We start from the raw sequence: 19,318 nt of genomic DNA, 5'->3' as shown, positions 1-19,318 counted from the left end.
CAGCTGGCATTTGTCATTTACAAAATGGAGCCTGGTTTTCTGCAGCAAGGTGAGCCTGCTGGTCATGCCTTTTCCCTCTGGCCCTCCTACTGACCCTAGGTGTGCCATCCCTCCATGCACCTCTTGGATGCTGGGTCTCAGATCTGCTGCACCAGTGCATACTGGCTTCCAGCACCTGTAAGAAATTAAAAAGCACTAAAACAATCCCTGGAGATGGTCGCTCATCATAGAGCTGACAAAACAGCCCAAATTCCTTTCACATGAGAGCATGGGTACATCTGCTTGCAATCATCTTTCTCCAGGCAGCCGGCCTGATTAAGCAGAAATGTGATTCTCCACACTTGGTCCAAGGAACATTCAGCAGATGCCTACAGCCAAGAGACTGGGATCTGGGAGAGGAAGAATAAATGCGCCGTTCACGCCCAGCATCCCCAGCAGTCCCGTGGCTCCTGCGCTTGCAGCCTTGGTTGCTTCTTACCCTGCTTGCAGGAGACAAAACAGGCTGAAATAAAGAGAAACTTGTTCTGTGGCAGGAAAGGTAATTTCTTCTGGCCAAGCATTTGGGAAGGAGACAGGATGCATATTATTTTAAAGGTAAATTGATAAAATATTTGGTTGCTGGAGGAAGGGGAGGAATATCAAAACTATTCCAGCATTCTTTAGAAAAAAAAATACTGTGGCATCTTATTCTTGCCCTGACAACAACTGTGGGGTATTGTAAAGAAATGTCTTATCCTTCAGTGATCTGCAGCCTCATGTAGGATATTTTCCTTGCTGGAAGGATGCCCTTTGTGTGTCTGTGCATGTTTGCACGTGTGGGTGTGTGTGTGCACGGGAGTGTGAGTGCACCCTCTGTACTGGAGCCAACGGCTAAAAGTATTAGAAGTGGGTGCACATAGAGGGATTTTTATCAAAGTCTCTAGTAATGTTATTGTTTGTTTCCTACTATTTCCTTTATTGCACCTGACCAATGAGGAAACAACTGAAAATTACTGCTTTAATAAAAGCTGCCATTTGTAGCACAGATGCGTTATGGCTTATGCACTTTTGTAGGTATGTCACATTCCATTTCAAAACTTGCCTTTCATGCTGCTACACAAGAGGACTGAAGAAGTAATTTATAGGTGCAATTAAGAATGCCATGTTTGGGGAATAAAGGACAGGTATTTTTAACAAAAGCGAGCTTGACAATTGAGTAGCTCAGCTTCACTGTCATTCTTGAAAGCAAGCTGAACACAACAGCCACAGCATGCTTTTAATCCTCAGATCTGATCATCAGTTTGGTATAGGTTAGATTGTCCCACTCCCAAGACTGCTTTTTGCCCCTCATAGTCCAGATAAGCTGAGGACTTCAGTCGGATCTGCAGAAGGTGTAGTTTGCTGAAGCCGCAATGCAGCTGTAGCCGACGTGCCCCCAGGGCACACGTGTCTCAGCCAGCCACAGTAGCATCCATCCCGTGGGACTGATTAAAATGGTCAGAAATGACAATTCACCACATCCCTAACTAATGCAGGCTATGTGCAAGAAAATGCTGTGCTGGCAGGCTGGGCAAAGGGACCTGGGACAAGGGGCCCTGGGGCAAGGCAGCCCACTTTAGTTTGGAGGCATGCAGTTGAATCAAGCATGGATTTTTCCTAAACTCTTTGAACTGGACTCTTGTCAAGATCTGCCAAGGTATTGTTTTAGGGCAGGCTATATTCTTGACCTCAAACAAATGCCTAATAACAATGGGACAACTGTGATATGGTTAAATGAGGATAGACAGATGCTGTTTAAAAAAAAAAGTAGTGTGCAGGGGTCTATTCGCTCATCTGCATGTTTGACCATCGCAGTTTTTCCATGTGCACATGCAGAGTTTTAAGGTACCAATAGAAAGACCTATGCTTCAGGAAGATTCAATGAGAAACATCTGAGATTAAAAAAACAACAAGGGGAAAAATATTTCTTTGGCACAGGCTGAAATACAGAGATGTTTGCATGCTTGACTTACTATAGGCAAGACTCAATGTACAGAAGGGCTGTCTGAAAGCAGCCTCGAGCTCGACCGACTGGGCAGATGGGCAGAATCCAATGGGATGGCATTTAACAAGTCCAAGTGCCGAGTGCTGCACTTTGGCCATGGCAATCCCATGCAGAGCTATAGGCTGGGGTCAGAGTGGCTGGAGAGCTCCCAGAGAGGGACCTGGGGATACTAATCAACAGCCACCTGAACATGAGCCAGCAGTGTGCCCAGGTGACCAAGAGGGCCAATGGCATCCTGGCCTGCATTAGGAATAGTGTGGCCAGCAGGAGCAGGGAGGTCATAGTGCCCCTGTACTCTGCTCTGGTTAGGCCACACCTTGAGTACTGTGTCCAGTTCTGGGCCCCTCAGTTTAAGAAGGACATCGAAACACTTGAATGTGTTCAGAGAAGGGCAACAAGGCTGGTGAGAGGCCTTGAACACAAGCCCTATGAGGAGAGGCTGAGGGAGCTGGGATTGTTTAGCCTGGAGGAGGCTCAGGGGAAACCTCATTGCCCTCTACAACTACCTGAAAGATGGTGGTAGCCAGGAAGGGGTTGGTCTCTTCTCCCAGGCAACCAGCACCAGAACAAGGGGACACAGTCTCAAGCTGTGCCAGGGGAGGTTTAGACTCAAGGTGAGGAGAAAGTTCTTCACCGAACGAGTCATTCGTCATTGGAATGGGCTGCTCAGGGAGGTGGTGGAGTCACCGACTCTGGAGGCATTCAAGAGGAGATTGGACGTGGCACTTGGTGCCATGGTTTAGTCATGAGGTCTGTGTTGATAGGTTGGACTCGATGATCCTCGAGGTCTCTTCCAACCTTAGTTAGTTAGTTATACTGTGAAAGAAATTATGTAGGGTGTGATATTTTCTGGAGCTTCTCTCCTGAATGTTCATTTTGGATGTTGCAGTACACTGACACTGTAATAAATCCATTCAGCTATTATGTAGACATCTCATACTCAGTGTGGGCTTTTTTAATACAGCTTCATTCTCTGTGAATCCTAATGGGGATATACAGAGATGAGAAGTTCTCCAATGGTAGACACAGATGGGATGCCTAACGCCTGTGCCAATGGCCTCTGAAAATGTTGATCACCAAGTGTGGTTACTGAGAAAAGATGCTGAAGCCTTTGGAACCAAACAGTTAACATAACGTGGATCAAACCTGGATTTGCAGTTATAGGAAGGATAAGCCCTTATGTCAGTCTGTCCTCATGGCAGTCAGCTGGCCTAATGCTTAGATCTCAGTGTATCAACAGGAAAATGCACACCTTTGTTACTGTGCTTTGTGAAGGTTCCATTCACCACATGGCCTTCATCCTCAGCAGGAGGCACAAGCACAAGTCTTTAACTTCTGAGATTAAATGTGATTTGTCAAGGCCTTGCAGAATCAGGTCCCACTTTTGCCTCTTGGTCTTTCTAATCTGTTTTGCTGCCACCCTTTGCCTGCCTTGCTTCTCACCTGCAGCCCCTCTGCTCCTCATAGCACTGTCATCACAGCTATTGTGCCTTTCAAGGTATTGCCTGAAGCCACTGCCTTAATGAGAAAACAGTAACAGTTAGGTTGAAGGAAAGTTGACTTTGGCTGACATTTTAGGATAAATTCAGAGCAATCAATTTCATAGGTCATTTGTAAAAGTACAAAGTCTGCGTTACCACCTGTGTTTGCCTTCCTTTCATATCCAAGAGAGATGCATTGATTTTAAGGCTAGAAGACATCGTTCTGGGCTGACCACCTGTGTAAATCAGATCCTTTGACATCCTTATATAAACTTATGTTTCAGGATCAAAAAAAAGTCCTTGTGACAGAGAGTTTTTAGCAAGAACCACCACCCTCTTCAAACCTACCCTTCATTAAGGAAGACCCACATAGACCAAGGCAGCGCTTTTGAAGTCATTTCAGTGTTGTCCAAGAAGAGTGTCTTATAGCTTTCACATCTGATAATTTCCCTCAGAAGCCAAACTCTGAGCCCATTACACATACAATTAGGTTATAAACCTCCAGGAGGAAGGCTGCTCTGCTACCTGCACTTGCATTGCCCATGCACAGAATCAGATATTAGTAAATAAAATATACATGTTTCGTAACTGTAATTGTTCTTGTCACAAGCTCTGCCTCAGATCATCTTGGATAATTTAATCCTGAAGCTGCTCACGTTGTCTGTGAAGGGAAAAGTCAGACAGATTTCCCAGTATATTGTGATGCAGAAAATGTGCTTGGATCTTTGAATATTTTCTGGATTGTACTGTTTATTTACATAGCAGAGTGTAGTTCTCTGTGCATGAGAGCTTATTTTGTGATGTTTAAGTGTAAACTGGAGATGTATGGGAGAGAAACCTCTGATGAAACAAGAACAGGTGGACTTTGTCCATAATGAAACCACAGCGAGGGTATTCTGTCAACCTTTGAGGTTGAGCTGAGCTGAGGTCCTGAACACCTTCTTTGCCTCAATGTTTAACAGCAAGGCAGGAGTTCAGGACGAGTGGTCTCCGGAGCTGGGCGTTGGGGTCGGGGAGCAGAGTAATACCCTGGAAATCCATGAGGAGTTAGTTCGGGACCTGCTGAGCCACTTGGATATCCACAAGTCCATGGGACCAGATGGGATCCATCCTAGGGTGCTGAGAGAGCTGGCGGATGTGCTAGCTAGGCCACTCTCCATCATTTTCCTCCAGTCCTGGCTCACTGGTGAGGTCCCAGATGACTGGAAACTGGCCAACGTGGTCCCCATCCACAAGAAGGGTCAGATGGAGGAACCTGGAAACTACAGGCCAGTCAGCCTGACCTCAGTGCCAGGGAAAGTGATGGAGCAGATTATCCTGGCAGCAATAACTGCGCACCTGAAGGATGGCCAAGGGCTCAGGTCCAGCCAACATGGATTCAGGAAGGGCAGATCCTGCCTCTCCAACCTGATCTCTTTCTATGATCAGGTGACCCGCCTGGTGGATGTGGGGAGGCCTGTGGATGTGGTCTACCTAGACTTCAGCAAGGCCTTTGACACCGTCCCCCACAGCAAACTGCTGACTAAGCTGTCAGCCTGTGGATTGGACCATTACACTCTGTGCTGGGTTAGGAACTGGCTGGAGGGCCGGGCCCAGAGAGTGGTCGTGAATGGTGCCACATCCAGCTGGCGGCCAGTCACCAGTGGTGTCCCCCAGGGATCAGTGCTGGGCCCTGTCCTCTTCAACATATTCGTTGATGATCTGGATGAAGGGGTAGAGTCAGTCATCAGCAAGTTTGCAGATGACACAAAGTTAGGGGCAGATGTTAGTCAATTAGAGGGTAGAAAGGCTCTGCAGAGGGACCTCGACCGACTGGAAAGATGGGCAGAGTCCAATGGGATGGCTTTCAACAAGTCCAAGTGCCGAGTGCTGCACTTTGGCCATGGCAATCCCATGCAGAGCTACAGGCTGGGGTCGGAGTGGCTGGAGAGCTGCCAAACAGAGAGGGACCTGGGTGTGCTGATCGACAGCCACCTGAATATGAGCCAGCAGTGTGCCCAGGTGGCCAGGAGGGCCAATAGCATTCTGGCCTGCATTAGGAATAGTGTGGCCAGCAGGAGCAGGGAGGTCATGGTGCCCCTGTACTCTGCTCTGGTTAGGCCGCACCTTGAGTACTGTGTCCAGTTCTGGGCCCCTCAGTTTAAGAAGGACATTGAAACACTTGAGCGTGTCCAGAGAAGGGCAACAAGGCTGGGGAGAGGCCTTAAACAGGCTGAGGGAGCTGGGATTGTTTAGCCTGGAGAAGAGGAGGCTCAGGGGTGACCTTATTGCCCTCTACAACTACCTGAAGGGTGGTTGTAGCCAGGAGGGAGTTGGCCTCTTCTCCCAGGCAACCAGCACCAGAACAAGAGGACACAGTCTCAAGCTGCGCCAGGGGAGGTTCAGACTCGAGGTGAGGAGGAAGTTCTTCACCGAGCGAGTCATTCGGCATTGGAACGGGTTGCCCAGGGAGGTGGTTGAGTCATCGACCCTGGAGGCGTTCAAGGGGAGATTGGACGTGGCACTTGGTGCCATGGTCTAGGCATGGGGTCTGCGGTGTCAGGTTGGACTCGATGATCCTCGAGGTCCTTTCCAACCTAAGTGATACTGTGATACTGATACTGTGATACTGTGATTTTGTTTCTTCTTTTCAACCTAGTCTGGGGGTGTCTGTGCACTGGTGGGGAAATCATTCTGTGCCTTGGGCAGTGGGATTTCTCCATGCTAGGGGACACTGATTGATTGTCTCACATCCTGAGACTGTAAATTTGATGGGAACTATACAGGAATGGTGACAGTTGTGGGCATTTGAAGGGTTTGCCCTCTTTACTAAAACATACACCTTATACCATATGCTCCTTCTTCTGACAAGAAGTCCTTGCTCTGCTATGTATTTATCTTGTCTTTTCTCTGTGTATTTCCCTCCTTCCTCTCTAAACTTTTCAGTATGGCTTATTTTAAGTATAAAATAAGAAGTCATCTAAGATTAGTTCTATGGAAAAGATTTTTCATAAACATGCTTAGTGGCTTTGTAATGATTCAGTAATTTGGTTACACTGGTGGTTTTTTTAATTTTTATTTTTAGTTTGTTTGTGGTTTTATTGGTGTTTGTTTGGTTTAGTTTGTTTGTGTTTTGGTGTTTGGTTGGTTGGTTTTGTTTAGGGGTTTTTTTGTCTGGTTGGTTATTTTGTTCCAGTTTGGGTTGTTATTTGTTTGTTTGGTTTTTATTAATAGTGTAACACTATTTCTCATTAAATGGCCAACTCAAACCCCATGGTAAAAATTTCATATGAATTCATCAAGGGTGAAATGCTAACATGGCTAAATCCAATGACAAGTGTTGCATTTAAGTCAACAGGACCAAAATGCTTCTTGTCCAGGTGCTTAAAATTTGGGCAGGGCAGTCTAGGCCTCTGAAAAGAGTGTTCCTATGTCCAGTACTGCATGCTTCAAAGTATGATTTTTCTCTGCTTCCCTAGTTTTCTCTTTACTAAAAAACAAAACAAAAAACCCCAACAAATAAACACCCACCCACACACACAAAAAAAAACCACCCACAAAAATACCCCACCCAGCAAGCTGCCTATCTCCTCTTCCCTGTGGCTCACAGCAGTGGTTGAGTCACCATCCCTGGAGGTATTTAAAAGTCATGTATATGTGGTACTTTGGGACATGGTTTAGTGGTGGACTTGGTATGGCTTGCTTAGTGGTTGGATGGTTGATGAGCTTAGAGGTCTTTTCCAACTTAAATGATTCTATCCTTCTTCGTTTTTAACATCCCTGATTAACCAGTAATTACCAACAACAAAGTTACTTTGCATGTTGCATGCTGTCCCTGAATCTGCAGTAATCAACACAAAAAATTATCATTTAAATTACCATCTTAAAAAAGGTGTTCCTAACTCCATTGTTACTTGAGTGAAAATACACAGCCTAATGCCAGCATGTGGCCTCTCCTAATCTATTATACAGTCATTACTGTGTTTGTGCAATTTCTGTAAGGTACAAGAAGTCCTAAAAGCTTTGTCTGCATGTTTAGTTATACCTGTATGGCTAAACACCAACCTGGGCACACATGGGAGAGAAAGAGAACAGTGTAACCAGAGCATCACTCTGCAATTACAGTGGTCAGGTCCTTCCCATCTCCAAATAATGTTCAACTGTTGTGTATTAGACTTACAGCCACTGCATCATTACTGATAATTACCAAGTAAAAGCAGTTTTCTGTTGTGGCCATTAAGTGGTAACCATTCTTTGCTTAGTAAGAGTACTATACACCTGCATTGCAGGGTGTGAAGAGACATTCAAACAGGAATATGTTCTTAAAATAAAAGTCACTGCAGTCTTGCAGGAGTTGCACAGAGTTCTCCACATGACGGTAGATCTTGAAAAAGGAGGAGGAGAAAGACTTTTGTGCTGTTTTGGTAGAAGTAAGCAGTTAAATTGCTTGCTTGAGGATTACAGTCTCAAGATTCCTAATTCTGAAGAAGATTAGCTTTTTGGTTGAAGTGTGTATCTGGTCTAGACCAAAACTGAGTGATCTGGCCCAAAACAGGGCTGTCTTGCTCACCAGGGCAGCTTTGATGGAAAGGAAACAACATGCTGGAGATGGATGGCAGTGTATTTGCACCTCTGTGCCACAGCCATCCTTTATGGCAAGGTCTCCAGGGTGTAAAAGCAGTTCTGCTGATGCTTAGAGGATCTAGCAGGGATTTCAGGAGCCTGTCTGCATTAGAAAGAAAAAAAAAAAAAAAAAAGAAGAAGAAGAAGAAGCAGCAGGCAGGTTCTGCTTTGGTAATGGAGAACCAGCTGAGCTCAGAAGTTGTGCAGCCCTAGTAGCACAGACAGAGTTAATGGGCCCTGCCATGAGATGGCTCAGACCCTGTGATGGTCTGGTCAGAGCCCAGCAGCAGTCCCCTCTTCCACCCACTAAACAAAACCCCAGGAGGTCAAAGAGTTGGGGAACAAATACCTACCTTTCCAGGGGAGCCACGCTTCTGTAAGACGTTTTGTGAGATCTAACAGCAGCAGACTGGGATTTAATCTTTCTGAGATAAATGGGATTCCTTAGGGCTCTTATGATTACAAATCTGTGTGCATGAATATTTGCAGGACAGACACCCAAATGATCACAACAAGAGAACAAAATCTCCGGTTTCCATACCCTGCAACCATTGTCCTGTCAAATTGGCTCCTGCCCTTTGAAGCTGCTGGCATCCCAGCACAGCCAGGGGCAGTGGGGCTTTGTGCTGCAAGATTAAAGATGTCATGATCTCTTACTCAGCAGTAGCACAGAAAGGCTGCAGAAAGTGCATTCTCCTGGAAACAAATCAGACCATAAATCAGAAAGGTAATCCACCAGCAGATGAAGAGAGGCTAGTTCACAGACAGGGCTTAGGCAGAGCATTGGAGTAACTGGAAAGCACAGATATAAAGCAGCCACAAAGCAGATCAAGAGAGGCATAAGGTCACACATGATAATGTCAGCAAGACAGGTGAGGTTTCTGCTCTGATAACCTGAGAATCTTGCTTGGAGCTGGGATGTGCTGTCTGTTATTAAGGTTCCCAAACACTTGTGTTCGACCTGAGGACAGAGCAATTACCTGCCCTCTGCTGTGGATGACTTTGCTGCATTTCAACCATTTGGGCAGACATTTTGTGTGCTGGGAACCTGCCTCAGGCAGGCTAGTGGTACTGCTGGAAATTTCAGTCCATGTGATTCCTACCTGCCTGGGAAGGCAGGCAAAGGAAAGCAAGTTTATGCTAAAAGTGCCTGGCAGGCTTCAAGAGATGTTTCAGGTCCTGTGCTTTTAAACAGGAACTTCAAACTGAGCAAGGGGTGGCTGGAATGTGCTCTACTTCCTTCCTCGTGAAAATGCACCCCATTTGCAGAAAAAAATACATTAACACACATGCTCGGTAGACATGCACTGTGTCCCTGCAGGTCTGTAAGAAGTATGTCCCTGCTGGGGAGGTGGCGCTGGAGAGGCACAGGGCTTGCTCTGCCTCCCAGGCTGTCATGCATTGCTGCAGGCTGCAAAAGCTGAGGAGCCTGAGGCACAGGGAAAGAAACCTTAGGTAGAGCTAACCTGTCACTGTCTCGAGTCTTTTGCTCCTCAGAAAACAAACTTGTTCTGCTAGTACACTTCCCTGCACAGGCAGAGATCCACTCTGGAACATGCATAAATTTAATAAGCATCCTAGTCACCCACAGAAGGTCATGAAGACATCCATTTGGCCTGCAGGAACCAGTTTGAGGCATGGCCAGAGCCTTAAAGATGAAACACGAGGAATGTGCAATCTGACTGGGGTGCTCGGGCAGAATGGGATCAGTGTGGATTCAGATCAGCCTCTCTGTGATGACCTGCTCTGGGAACACTGAATACTGAACACCATATAAGCTGGACCCCTGGCTATTCCTTAGGGTGCAGTAGAAATAATACCCTCCTCCAGCAAAAAGGAGAAGTTCTGTTTCATCATTTTCACTCCATTCCCACTTCTGGCCATACTGTCCCACGGCCCTCTTACTTTTCCCCAGCTCATGCAAACCACCTGCCTGAGCCATCAGAGTTCACCAGTCCTGAAGATCTGCTTTGTTAGAAAAGTTGCACTTCCTCTAAAAAGTACTAGAGCCAATGCTAGTAAGGAAGAAAATGAAGTAGCAGGGGGCAAAGAGACTTCCCCGTATTGGTGGTAGTAACCAAACATATTGACTTAAGCTATTAAGGGTAAAGCAGTGGCTTTATGAAGCACAGCCAGGTTTCCAAGTCATGCTCCAATTTATGCTGGACTCAGCTGTGTGTTGTATAGACTGGGTTCTCTGGTGGTGCTCTTTGAAGGAAGAGGCTCCTGTGCACTGTTCTGTGAAAAAATTTAGGACTGCAGGTGCAGGAGGCATATTCCTACATCTGTGATGAAGGTGTCTAAATCATAGAATCATAGAATGCACTGGTTGGAAGGGACCTCTAGAAGGCATCTAATCCAACCCCTCTCCAGTGAAAAGGGATATCCCCAACCAGATCAGGTTGTTAAAGCCCCATCAAGCCTCACCTTGAAAGTCTGCAGGCTTGGAGCCTCCATCACCTTCCTGGGCAACCTGGTCCAGTGTCCCACCACCCCAGTAGTAAAGACATTCTTCCTAATGTCTAATCTAAATCTATCCTTCTCCTGTTTAAAACCATTGCCCCTTGTCCTAGTGCTATCCACCCCTTCTAAACAATTTCACTGGCTGCTAATCTGGCATCTAATCTAAAACAATATCTACAATAATGAGTAAATAAAGTTCATTGTCCATTCTGGCTATCTCAGATGTAGATGATTCAGAAGTCCAAAAACCAGGAAACAAGAAAACAGAAAACAGTTTGTCTCTTCGCAGATGAGGCAAAGAAAAGGAACAGGGACTCTCAGGTGACTCAGGGCTCTCAGGGTTCTTAGGGTTTGCACACCATAGATTTCTCATAGATTCTTCTTTTGGGCATAACTTTGTAGCTGTACAACACTCTGAAGTTAAGCTCTCTTAGCCAAAGTTTGATTTCTTTGTGGAATACACTGAATTTCACCATTCTCTTGCATTACCCAGTAAGTGTCACCACGACCTTCAGCAGAAACCACCCCTTGGACAGGTTTGGCCTCTCCTGAAGGAGAAAATACCCAAACACTTTTGCCTAACAGATTCTTTTCTCTAACAACAGGAACTCTATCACCTTCTACCTTTTGTAGCAGATCTGAGTGTGCAAGTCCACTGAACCTCTACTATTTACCAGCCAGGTTGCTTGTGCTAGATGTTTCTCCCAGTTTTTTGAAGATCCACCCCCCATGGCTTTCAGTGTGGTCTTCAGCAAATCTTTGTAGCATTGTAGCAGGTGGTGCATAGTAGGGAATGTGGAATGCCCACTCAGTGCTGTGCTCTTTGGCCCAGTTCTTCATGAGACTGTTTTTGAAATGAGTTCCGTTGTCTGACTCAATCCTCTCTGGAGTTCCGTGTCTCCACAGGATCTGTCTCTCCAGACCAAGAATGGTGTTGCGTGCAGTTGCATGTGAAACTGGACAAGTTTCCAGCCATCCAGTGTTTGCCTCTACCATAGTAAGCACGTATTGCTTACCAGAACGAGAACGTGGTAGAGTGATGTAGTCAATATGCCAGGCTTCACCATACTTGTACTTGGACTATCTGTCACCATACCACAAGGGCTTAAGTCGTTTTGCCTGCTTAATAGCAGCACAAATGTCACAGTCATGGATGACTTGCATGATAGCATCCATGGAAACCTCTGTGGATCTGCGTTGTAGTATGGGTGTTAGGTGTACAGCTGAGTACAGCTTCCAGGACAAGATATTAGCAGGCAAAGACATTTATTATGTTATACAGCAAAGTTATATAGTCTATCAGAAGGCACATGTGTCACATCTTAACTGGTTATTTTCTCTGGCATGCACATAATTAAGGCATACAATAGGCTAAAATAACAAAACAATATTTCAACACATGGAACCAAATTCTGCCAAATTTCTTCCTTCAGTTACAAGATGTTTACATTCTTTTCTAAGTCAGAGACTAAGCCTTCTCCTACATCTCCCCCTTTTTCTAATTGAACCACACTTTTGATCAACCTTTCTAACATTCTCTGCATACACAGAAGCAAGCAAGGTAAAATTAACTACATAGCAATAGCAAAAGCGAAAGTTCTGTAAAGTAGTGTGTCTAACAGACTGATGTAACCCATAAAAGATACAATACTCAGAGCTGTACCAATTAGCTCATTCTAACACAATTGGCATAATATATGGTTAAAGATAACAAGACTTCCCGCTCAAGCACACATTCCTTTCCACTTATCTTACAAGGTCAAAATACAAACAGAAAGTTTCATCCTACAGTTTTGAACTTACTCCTTAGTTGCCTGATCTCTTAAAGGAGAACTTAGATCTTACTAGTTCCAATTCTTACATTTCCCTTTTCTTATTAATAAAGAAGATTTGATTAACCATAGCAGTTCTAGCCTGAACACATTGTATGCAGAAATTAAAATACAAAGACCTACAAATAGAGCAAACCCAATCTTCAGCACTGTCTTTTACAATCTACTTCAAAAGTATGAATGTTACCCCTTTGCCTTTTTCTAAGATGGTCAAAAATCATAGAATTGTTTAATGTCAGCAAGATTCTCCCTTGTTCTATGAGGGTAGGGCTGCCCAGGCTTCATCTCCACAGATAAGGAAAATACCTGCAGGCAGACAGCAAGAGTGAAAAGGCCACTTCACTGTGTCAGAGATGACATCTTGGATATTCATGGTTCTGCCCAATGTTAAACTGAACATAACACAATAATCCATTTTTACTCATCCTAAGATACTGATCTCTTGATGCTCTGTTTTTGCTAAGGAAAGGTACTGAGTCCTATCGATCGTAACTTTGGCCTAATGTTGTTTCTTTTTCTTTTGAATTTCTCCCAACTAAAACCTTCCCATTTTTCATATCCTCCATAAATTGTTAAATCACACTTAAACCCACATATAACATGAAAATTTGAGAACATAACATACTTTAACTATTCTTTCTTGTGACATAATGCCTGAATTCCCTCTTTTTTGGGGTTTTTTTTATAACCTAAAATGAAAATGTCTTTTGTGCTATAATTAATTTTTACTTTCCCTTTAACTATTTAAAATTATTACTTAATTATGACAGACTCATGATTTAACATATAAATCCATGTGAATATATTCCCTAATCACACAACAATTAGGCAACCGTGATCTTCAGTCCTAATTCAGATGTTTTCTGGTACATTTTTGTGTAGTCAGCTTCTGATTGATGCTTTTGATCTCAGATTATCATGACAGTCATTGCGATCAGTACTAGGTAGGTCTGCTGATGGGAAGGTCTGATTTCATGGGAAATGCTGTTTGTCCCATCTTCTTGATTCTCGTGCTGTCTTCTGTTGAGATGATTGCAGCACTGAGTTGCATAATTGATGTTTCCAGGTCGTGACATAGGTTGGCTTTTCCTTGCTGGTATCACTAAAGCTGCAGGTTATAATATATGTATTCCCCACACACACCTTTTTTTCTTTTTTAATATAATCCTTAAAGCTATTATGAATACAAAGAAAAGACCAAAGAAACCATTCCCTAATATTCCTACATCAAACTCTTAACTTATACCAAAAATCTCTAAACCACTTAAAGAACTATGTTAAAATTAAACTATCAAATCAATGTCTAAAAAAAGAAACAAAAGAGCTGTTACATTAACTAAAGCATGTTTTTCAAAATGAAAACCTATTTACCACAACCCTCACCTAGAGCTCTTCTGAAATGCCATGGCACACAGTAAAAGAAAAAAGGTGTGAACCAAAGAGAGGAAAAAAACCCAACTTAACCTATGAACTCCTAGAATAACTTATTCTACTTAAACTTACCCATTATCACTTATATCTTATTATAATCACTGAATACCTAATATAAGTACTCATTATGCTTACTATTAAAACTTAACTTCTAAAAACATTGAAATAACAAATTGCTAAAGTACCTTAAAATCAGAAATAACAAAACTTAGCACTGTTATTTTAAATCAGGACACAGGTTTTGGAGAGAAGGGAGAGTTATCAGGAAGAGGAGGCAGGGGATGGGGAGAATTTACAGGCTCAGCAAAAACACTGTAGCTACAGAGCCGGGAGGAAGGGATGGGAAAAGGTGGGGGGAACGTTACCAAATTCAGAGCAGCTGCCTTTTCAAGTAGCTCTCAGTTAAACTGTAGGATTTCTTGGTGGCACGGAGAGTCCTGTGGGATTGGGTTGCAGTGTTCATCGGAGGCTTGAAAAATGTCATAAGTTTGCTAGAAGTTGTAAAATTCTCACCTGGAGCTAACAAACAAGTACCAAGGGGAGGTGATAGCTTAATTGATGTTTTTGGGCCTTCTGCTGAGGCACCGCTTGTCCTCCTGCTGTGAGTGGCTCTGAAACTCGAGATAGCTAGAGCAGACACTATTGCTTCTTCCCCACTCCATACTGCTGGATGTTGATGCATTATAGTACACAAAAGTTTCTGGAAATCAGTGCTTTTCAATTTCTTCTCCAAGGTAGGCATTGCTTTAATTTCTCTGATCTTACTCTCCTTCTTAGCATAGTCCCAAAACTCCGTTCTGATCTTATGTGAGATCCCTGGATCATACACTGGGGGTTTTGTGAAAGAGGAGTGGAGCTCAGCAGTTGAGAAGAGCATCTGCTGAAAAGCAGAGGCACTGATAGATTTCTCATGTTGTTTAAAGAGTTTGTGAAAAGCTTCTAGGAAAGGTATCTCCTCCCAAGTCATACTTTTCACTGAAAAAGTCCCTTTTGTCTGCAATTAAAATATTTTGAAGAGAGCTGTAGCTCTTTTTTTCAAGATCTGATTAAGACTCTGAATATTGCACTTCCTTCTTTTATGTGCTTGCCAAAAAAGAGGGTCCAGCCCCCTTATGATTATCCCAACTGCTCACCTCTGCTTCACAGTTCTGCGGATTCACTTTCTCTTCAATTTCTTCTTTTTTTTTCCAGAGGTGCCTATAATTTATTTAACATAGCCTTTTCCTACAGATCTGTCATGAGCCCACTGATAGGTTACACCTCTGCCTTGATGTCCTGACAAATCGTGAGCCCACCGAGCTAAGAATATCTCACCTCGGTGTTTCCAATCAGGATCAAAATCAGAGCCTGTGTCTACTTGAGAAACTCTTGCAGCTAGATCTGCCTGATGGTTGTGTTGCTGTTCCTCAGTAGCTTTGCTCTTAGGGAATGTGAGCATCAGTGTGTCTCACTTTCACTGGAATTCTCTCAATTCAATCAGCAATGTCCTGCCACAGGTCTGCTGCCCAAATGGGTTTTCCTTTCCTCTGCCAACCATTCTTTTTCCAGTCCTTTAGCCAACCCCACAGAGCATTGGCTACCATCCATGGGTCAGTGTAGAGATAAAGCTTTGGCCATCTCTCACATTCAGCTACGTCAAGAGCTAGCTGGACAGCTTTTACCTCTGCAAATTGACTGGATTCTCCTTCTCCATCCTTTGCCTCTGCAACTCGGCGTGTTGGACTCCACACTGCAGACTTCCACCTTTGCTTGTTTCCAACAAGACGACAGGAACCGTCTGTGAACAAAGCATATTTCTTTTCATCATCAGAAAGGTCATTGTAAGGAACAGGTTCCTCAGCACGAGTTACTCTCTCCTCTGGAGGTTTAGTACAGTTGGTACCTTCAGGCCAACTTGTAGTCACCTCCACCAGACCAGGTCTTTCAAGATTTCTCATTCAAGCTCTCTGTGTTATCAGAGCCATCCACTTGGACCACGTGGAATCTGTGGCATGATGTGGTGTAGAACCTTTACCTTTGAACATCCAATTCAAAACTGGTAATCTAGGAGCTAGAATAAGCTGTGACTCAGTTCCAATTACTTCAAATGTAGCTTTTACTCCTTCATAGGCAGCTAGAATCTCTTTTTCTGTTGGAGTATAATTAGCCTCTGAACCTCTGTAACCTCAACTCCAGAAACCAAGAGGATGTCCACATGTCTCACCTGGAGCTCTTTGCCACAAGCACCAGGTTAGACCATTGTCACTTGCAGCCATGTACAAAATGTTCTTAATGTCTGGACCAGTTTGGACAGGTCCCAGACCCATTGCTTGGACTACTTCATGCTTTATCTGGTCAAAGGCTGCTTGTTGCTCAGGACCCCACTGGAAACTCTTTCTCTTTCGAGTCACAATCAGGAGCAGGCAACCTTCCCCTAGGAAATCACCCCAAGCCAATCAGGGGATGTCAAGGGGGTCTCTGTGGAGGATCCTCTGTGACCATGGAGAGGACATGGACACCTGGCATGGTCAACCCACCTCTGCCCTCTGCAACAGAGTGTGGGAACTGCAAGGTAGCCACAACAGGGATAACTCATCCAGGAGAAGGGCTGCCCTAGTTTCCCAGAGTGGCCCCTCTCACACAAGAGACCCTTCCTCTAGTAACACAGGACCCTGTGACAAGTGTGGGCATCACTGCCAGCATTAGAAGTGCCCTACCTCCAGCCAGGTGGAGGCCAGGGACAACAGAGTGTACTGGGACATCTATGTGAAATGGCCTGGCACTTCAGAAGCCCTGAAGTACTGAGCTCTGGTGGACGCAGGGGCCCAATGCACCCTGATACCATCGGGGTACAAAGGGGCTGAGCCCATAAGCATTCAAGGAGTCACAGGGGGCTCACAAGACCTGACTGTACTGCAGGCTGAGATAAGCCTGACTGGGAATGAATGGGGAAAGCATGACATAGTCACTGCTCCAGATGCACCTTGCATTCTTGGCATTGACTTTCTGCAGGAGGGATGCTTCAAGGACCCTAGGGGGCACAAGTGGGCATTTGGGGTAGCAGCTGTAGAGACTGCAGGCAAAGAACAGCTGTCCACCATGCCCGAGCTGTCGGATGACCCCTCTGTAGTGGGCACCCACAAGGTGCAGGATTTGAAGTTACCTATTGCCTCTCGTGTAGTACATCGCAGGCAATACAGGACCAACAGAGACTCTCTGCACCCCATACACCAACTGATTCGATGACTGGAGAGCCAGAGGGTGATCAGCAAGGCTCACTCCCCCTTCAACAGCCCAATATGGCCAGTGTGGAAGGCAAATGGGGAATGGAGACTGACTGTGGACTACTGTGACCTGAATGAAGTGACTCCTCTGATCAGCATTGCCGTGCCGGACATGCTGGAACTCCAGTATGAGCTGGAATCGAAGGCAGCCAAGTGGTATGCCACAACTGACATTGGTAATGCCTTTTTCTCCATTCCCATTGCAGAAGAATGCAGGCCACAGTTTGCTTTCACCTGGGTGGGAATACAGTACCAGTGGAATCGGTTGCCTCAGGGCTGGGTCCATAGCTCAACCATCTGCCATGAGGTGATCCAGACTGCCTTAGAGAAAGGTGGAGCCCCTGAGCATTTGCAGTTCATTGATGACATCATTGTGTGGGGTGAGACAGCAGAGGAAGTTTACCAGAAGGGTAAGGGGATAATAAATATCCTGTTGGAGGTTGGCTTTGCCATAAAGAGAAACAAGGTCAAAGGGCCTGACAGGGAGCTCCAGTTCCTGGGTGTTCAATGGCAAGATGACTGTCACCACATCCCTCAGGAGGTGATGAACAGGGTAGCCACTATGGTGCAACCCACGAACAAGAAAGAGACACAGTCCTTTTGGGGGCTTGTGGGTTTCCAGAAAATGCACATCCCTGGGTACAGTCAAATTGTGAAACCTCTCTTCCATGTAACATGGAAGAGAAATTATTTTGTGTGGGGATGTGAGCAGCAGGTAGCATTTGACCAGATCAAACAAGAGGTGGTCCATGCTATGGCTCTGGGACCTGTTCGAACTGGACCAGAGACTAAGAATGTGCTGTACACTGCGGCCGATGAGAATGGTCCCACGTGGAGCTTGTGGCAGAAGGCTCCTGGTGAAACCAGGGGCAGGCCCCTAGGTTTCTGGAGTAAGGGGTACAAAGGCTCTCAGGCCAACTACACTGCAACAGAGAAGGAAATCCTAGCTGCCTATGAGGGTGTCCGGGCTGCCTCTGAGGTAATTTGGACTGAGTCACCTCTATTTCTAGCTCCAAGGCTTCCAGTCCTGACCTGGATGTTCCAAGGGAGAGGCTCAACCCCACATCATGCCACAGATGCCACCTGGAGTAAGTGGATGGCCCTGATAACTCAGCGAGCTTGGATGGGGAGCTTTGAATGCCCTGGCATAGTGGAAGTGATCACCAACTGGCCAGAGGGTGCTGACTTTGGAATGCCAGCAGAGCAGACAGTGACCCGTGCTGAGGAGGCTCCCCCATATAACGATCTCCCTGACAACGAGAAGAGCTATGCTCTATTTACAGATGGGTCCTGCTGGCTTGTAGGAAGCAAGCGGAGATGGAAGGCAGCTGTCTGGAGCCCAACAAGGCAAGTGGTGGAAGCAAGGGATGGAGAAGGCGAATCCAGTTGGTACGCAGAGGTAAAACCTGTCCAGCTGGCCCTGGATATAGTGGAACTAGAGAACTGGCCAGTGCTTTACCTCTATACTGACTCCTGGATGGTAGCCAATGCCTTGTGGGGGTGGCTGAAGGAATGGAGGAGGAACGGGTGGCAGAGAAAAGGGAAACCTGTTTGGGCCACTGACCTGTGGAAAGAAATCACTGCCCACCTGGGCAAGGAGGGGGGAGTGGAACAGACTCAGTTTCCCAGGGGGAAAATGCCCTGCAGGGAGGGCAAAGCACTCTCAAGCCCTCCACCCTGTTTTCAGAATGAGTGTTAACCCACTACAATCTCCCTGTGCCAATTTGGATGTGGAGGTTTTAAGTTACTCCTTCATCTCTTTCATGCAATTCTTTATCTCACCAGACAGAGTTTCAATAGCTGAAACCAAAGAAACACATGTGAGACTATCCTCCAACTGTGTCATTTGGTCAGTGAAATGGCCAACAGTAGGAGGCATTCCCCCATAATTCTTGCCACAATTCTGCTTGCTAGAATGGTAGCATAATTAGGAGGAGCCAGTTTGATGAGCTTTTAGGCAAGGCTTGCTCCCACAGGAATTTTATCAGGATTCAGAGTACCACAGTCTCCATACATCACTTCTCTCACAGCAAACTCTCTCAAGCACTTAATTCCCTCACCCATGGTGTTCCAAGGCTTAGAGTTCCATGGAAGGTCATCTATAGAAGGGTATCTCATAAGAGCTGCCAATAATAGGTGTGTCCATAGTGAAACCTTACCAAAACACCTGCCTAGATGCCTATCTATTCCACTATCTTTTGAAAGAGTACCAAGCTGAGATGT

The 19,318-nt window shown here is 45.3% G+C and overlaps 1 protein-coding gene across 1 annotated transcript in view; it reads left to right on the top strand.

Annotated features, from left to right (window-relative positions):
• Nucleotides 1-396: 396 nt before the first annotated feature.
• ECRG4 (ECRG4 augurin precursor) overlaps nucleotides 397-19,318 on the top strand; it is a 29,997-nt gene continuing 11,075 nt past the window's right edge. The window contains exon 1 of the mRNA XM_068137700.1: nucleotides 397-594. Coding sequence (XP_067993801.1) covers nucleotides 577-594 — 18 coding nt within the window. The 5' untranslated portion in view covers nucleotides 397-576. The remainder of the gene's footprint in view (nucleotides 595-19,318) is intronic.

Source organism: Melanerpes formicivorus, unplaced genomic scaffold, assembly GCF_026170545.1.
Source record: "Melanerpes formicivorus ecotype bairdi unplaced genomic scaffold, bMelFor1.0.p_v2 SCAF_1, whole genome shotgun sequence".
Classification (NCBI taxonomy): Eukaryota; Metazoa; Chordata; class Aves; order Piciformes; family Picidae; genus Melanerpes; species Melanerpes formicivorus.
The sequence above is the reverse complement of the archived record's forward strand: the minus strand, read 5'-3'. Positions and strand labels throughout refer to the sequence as shown.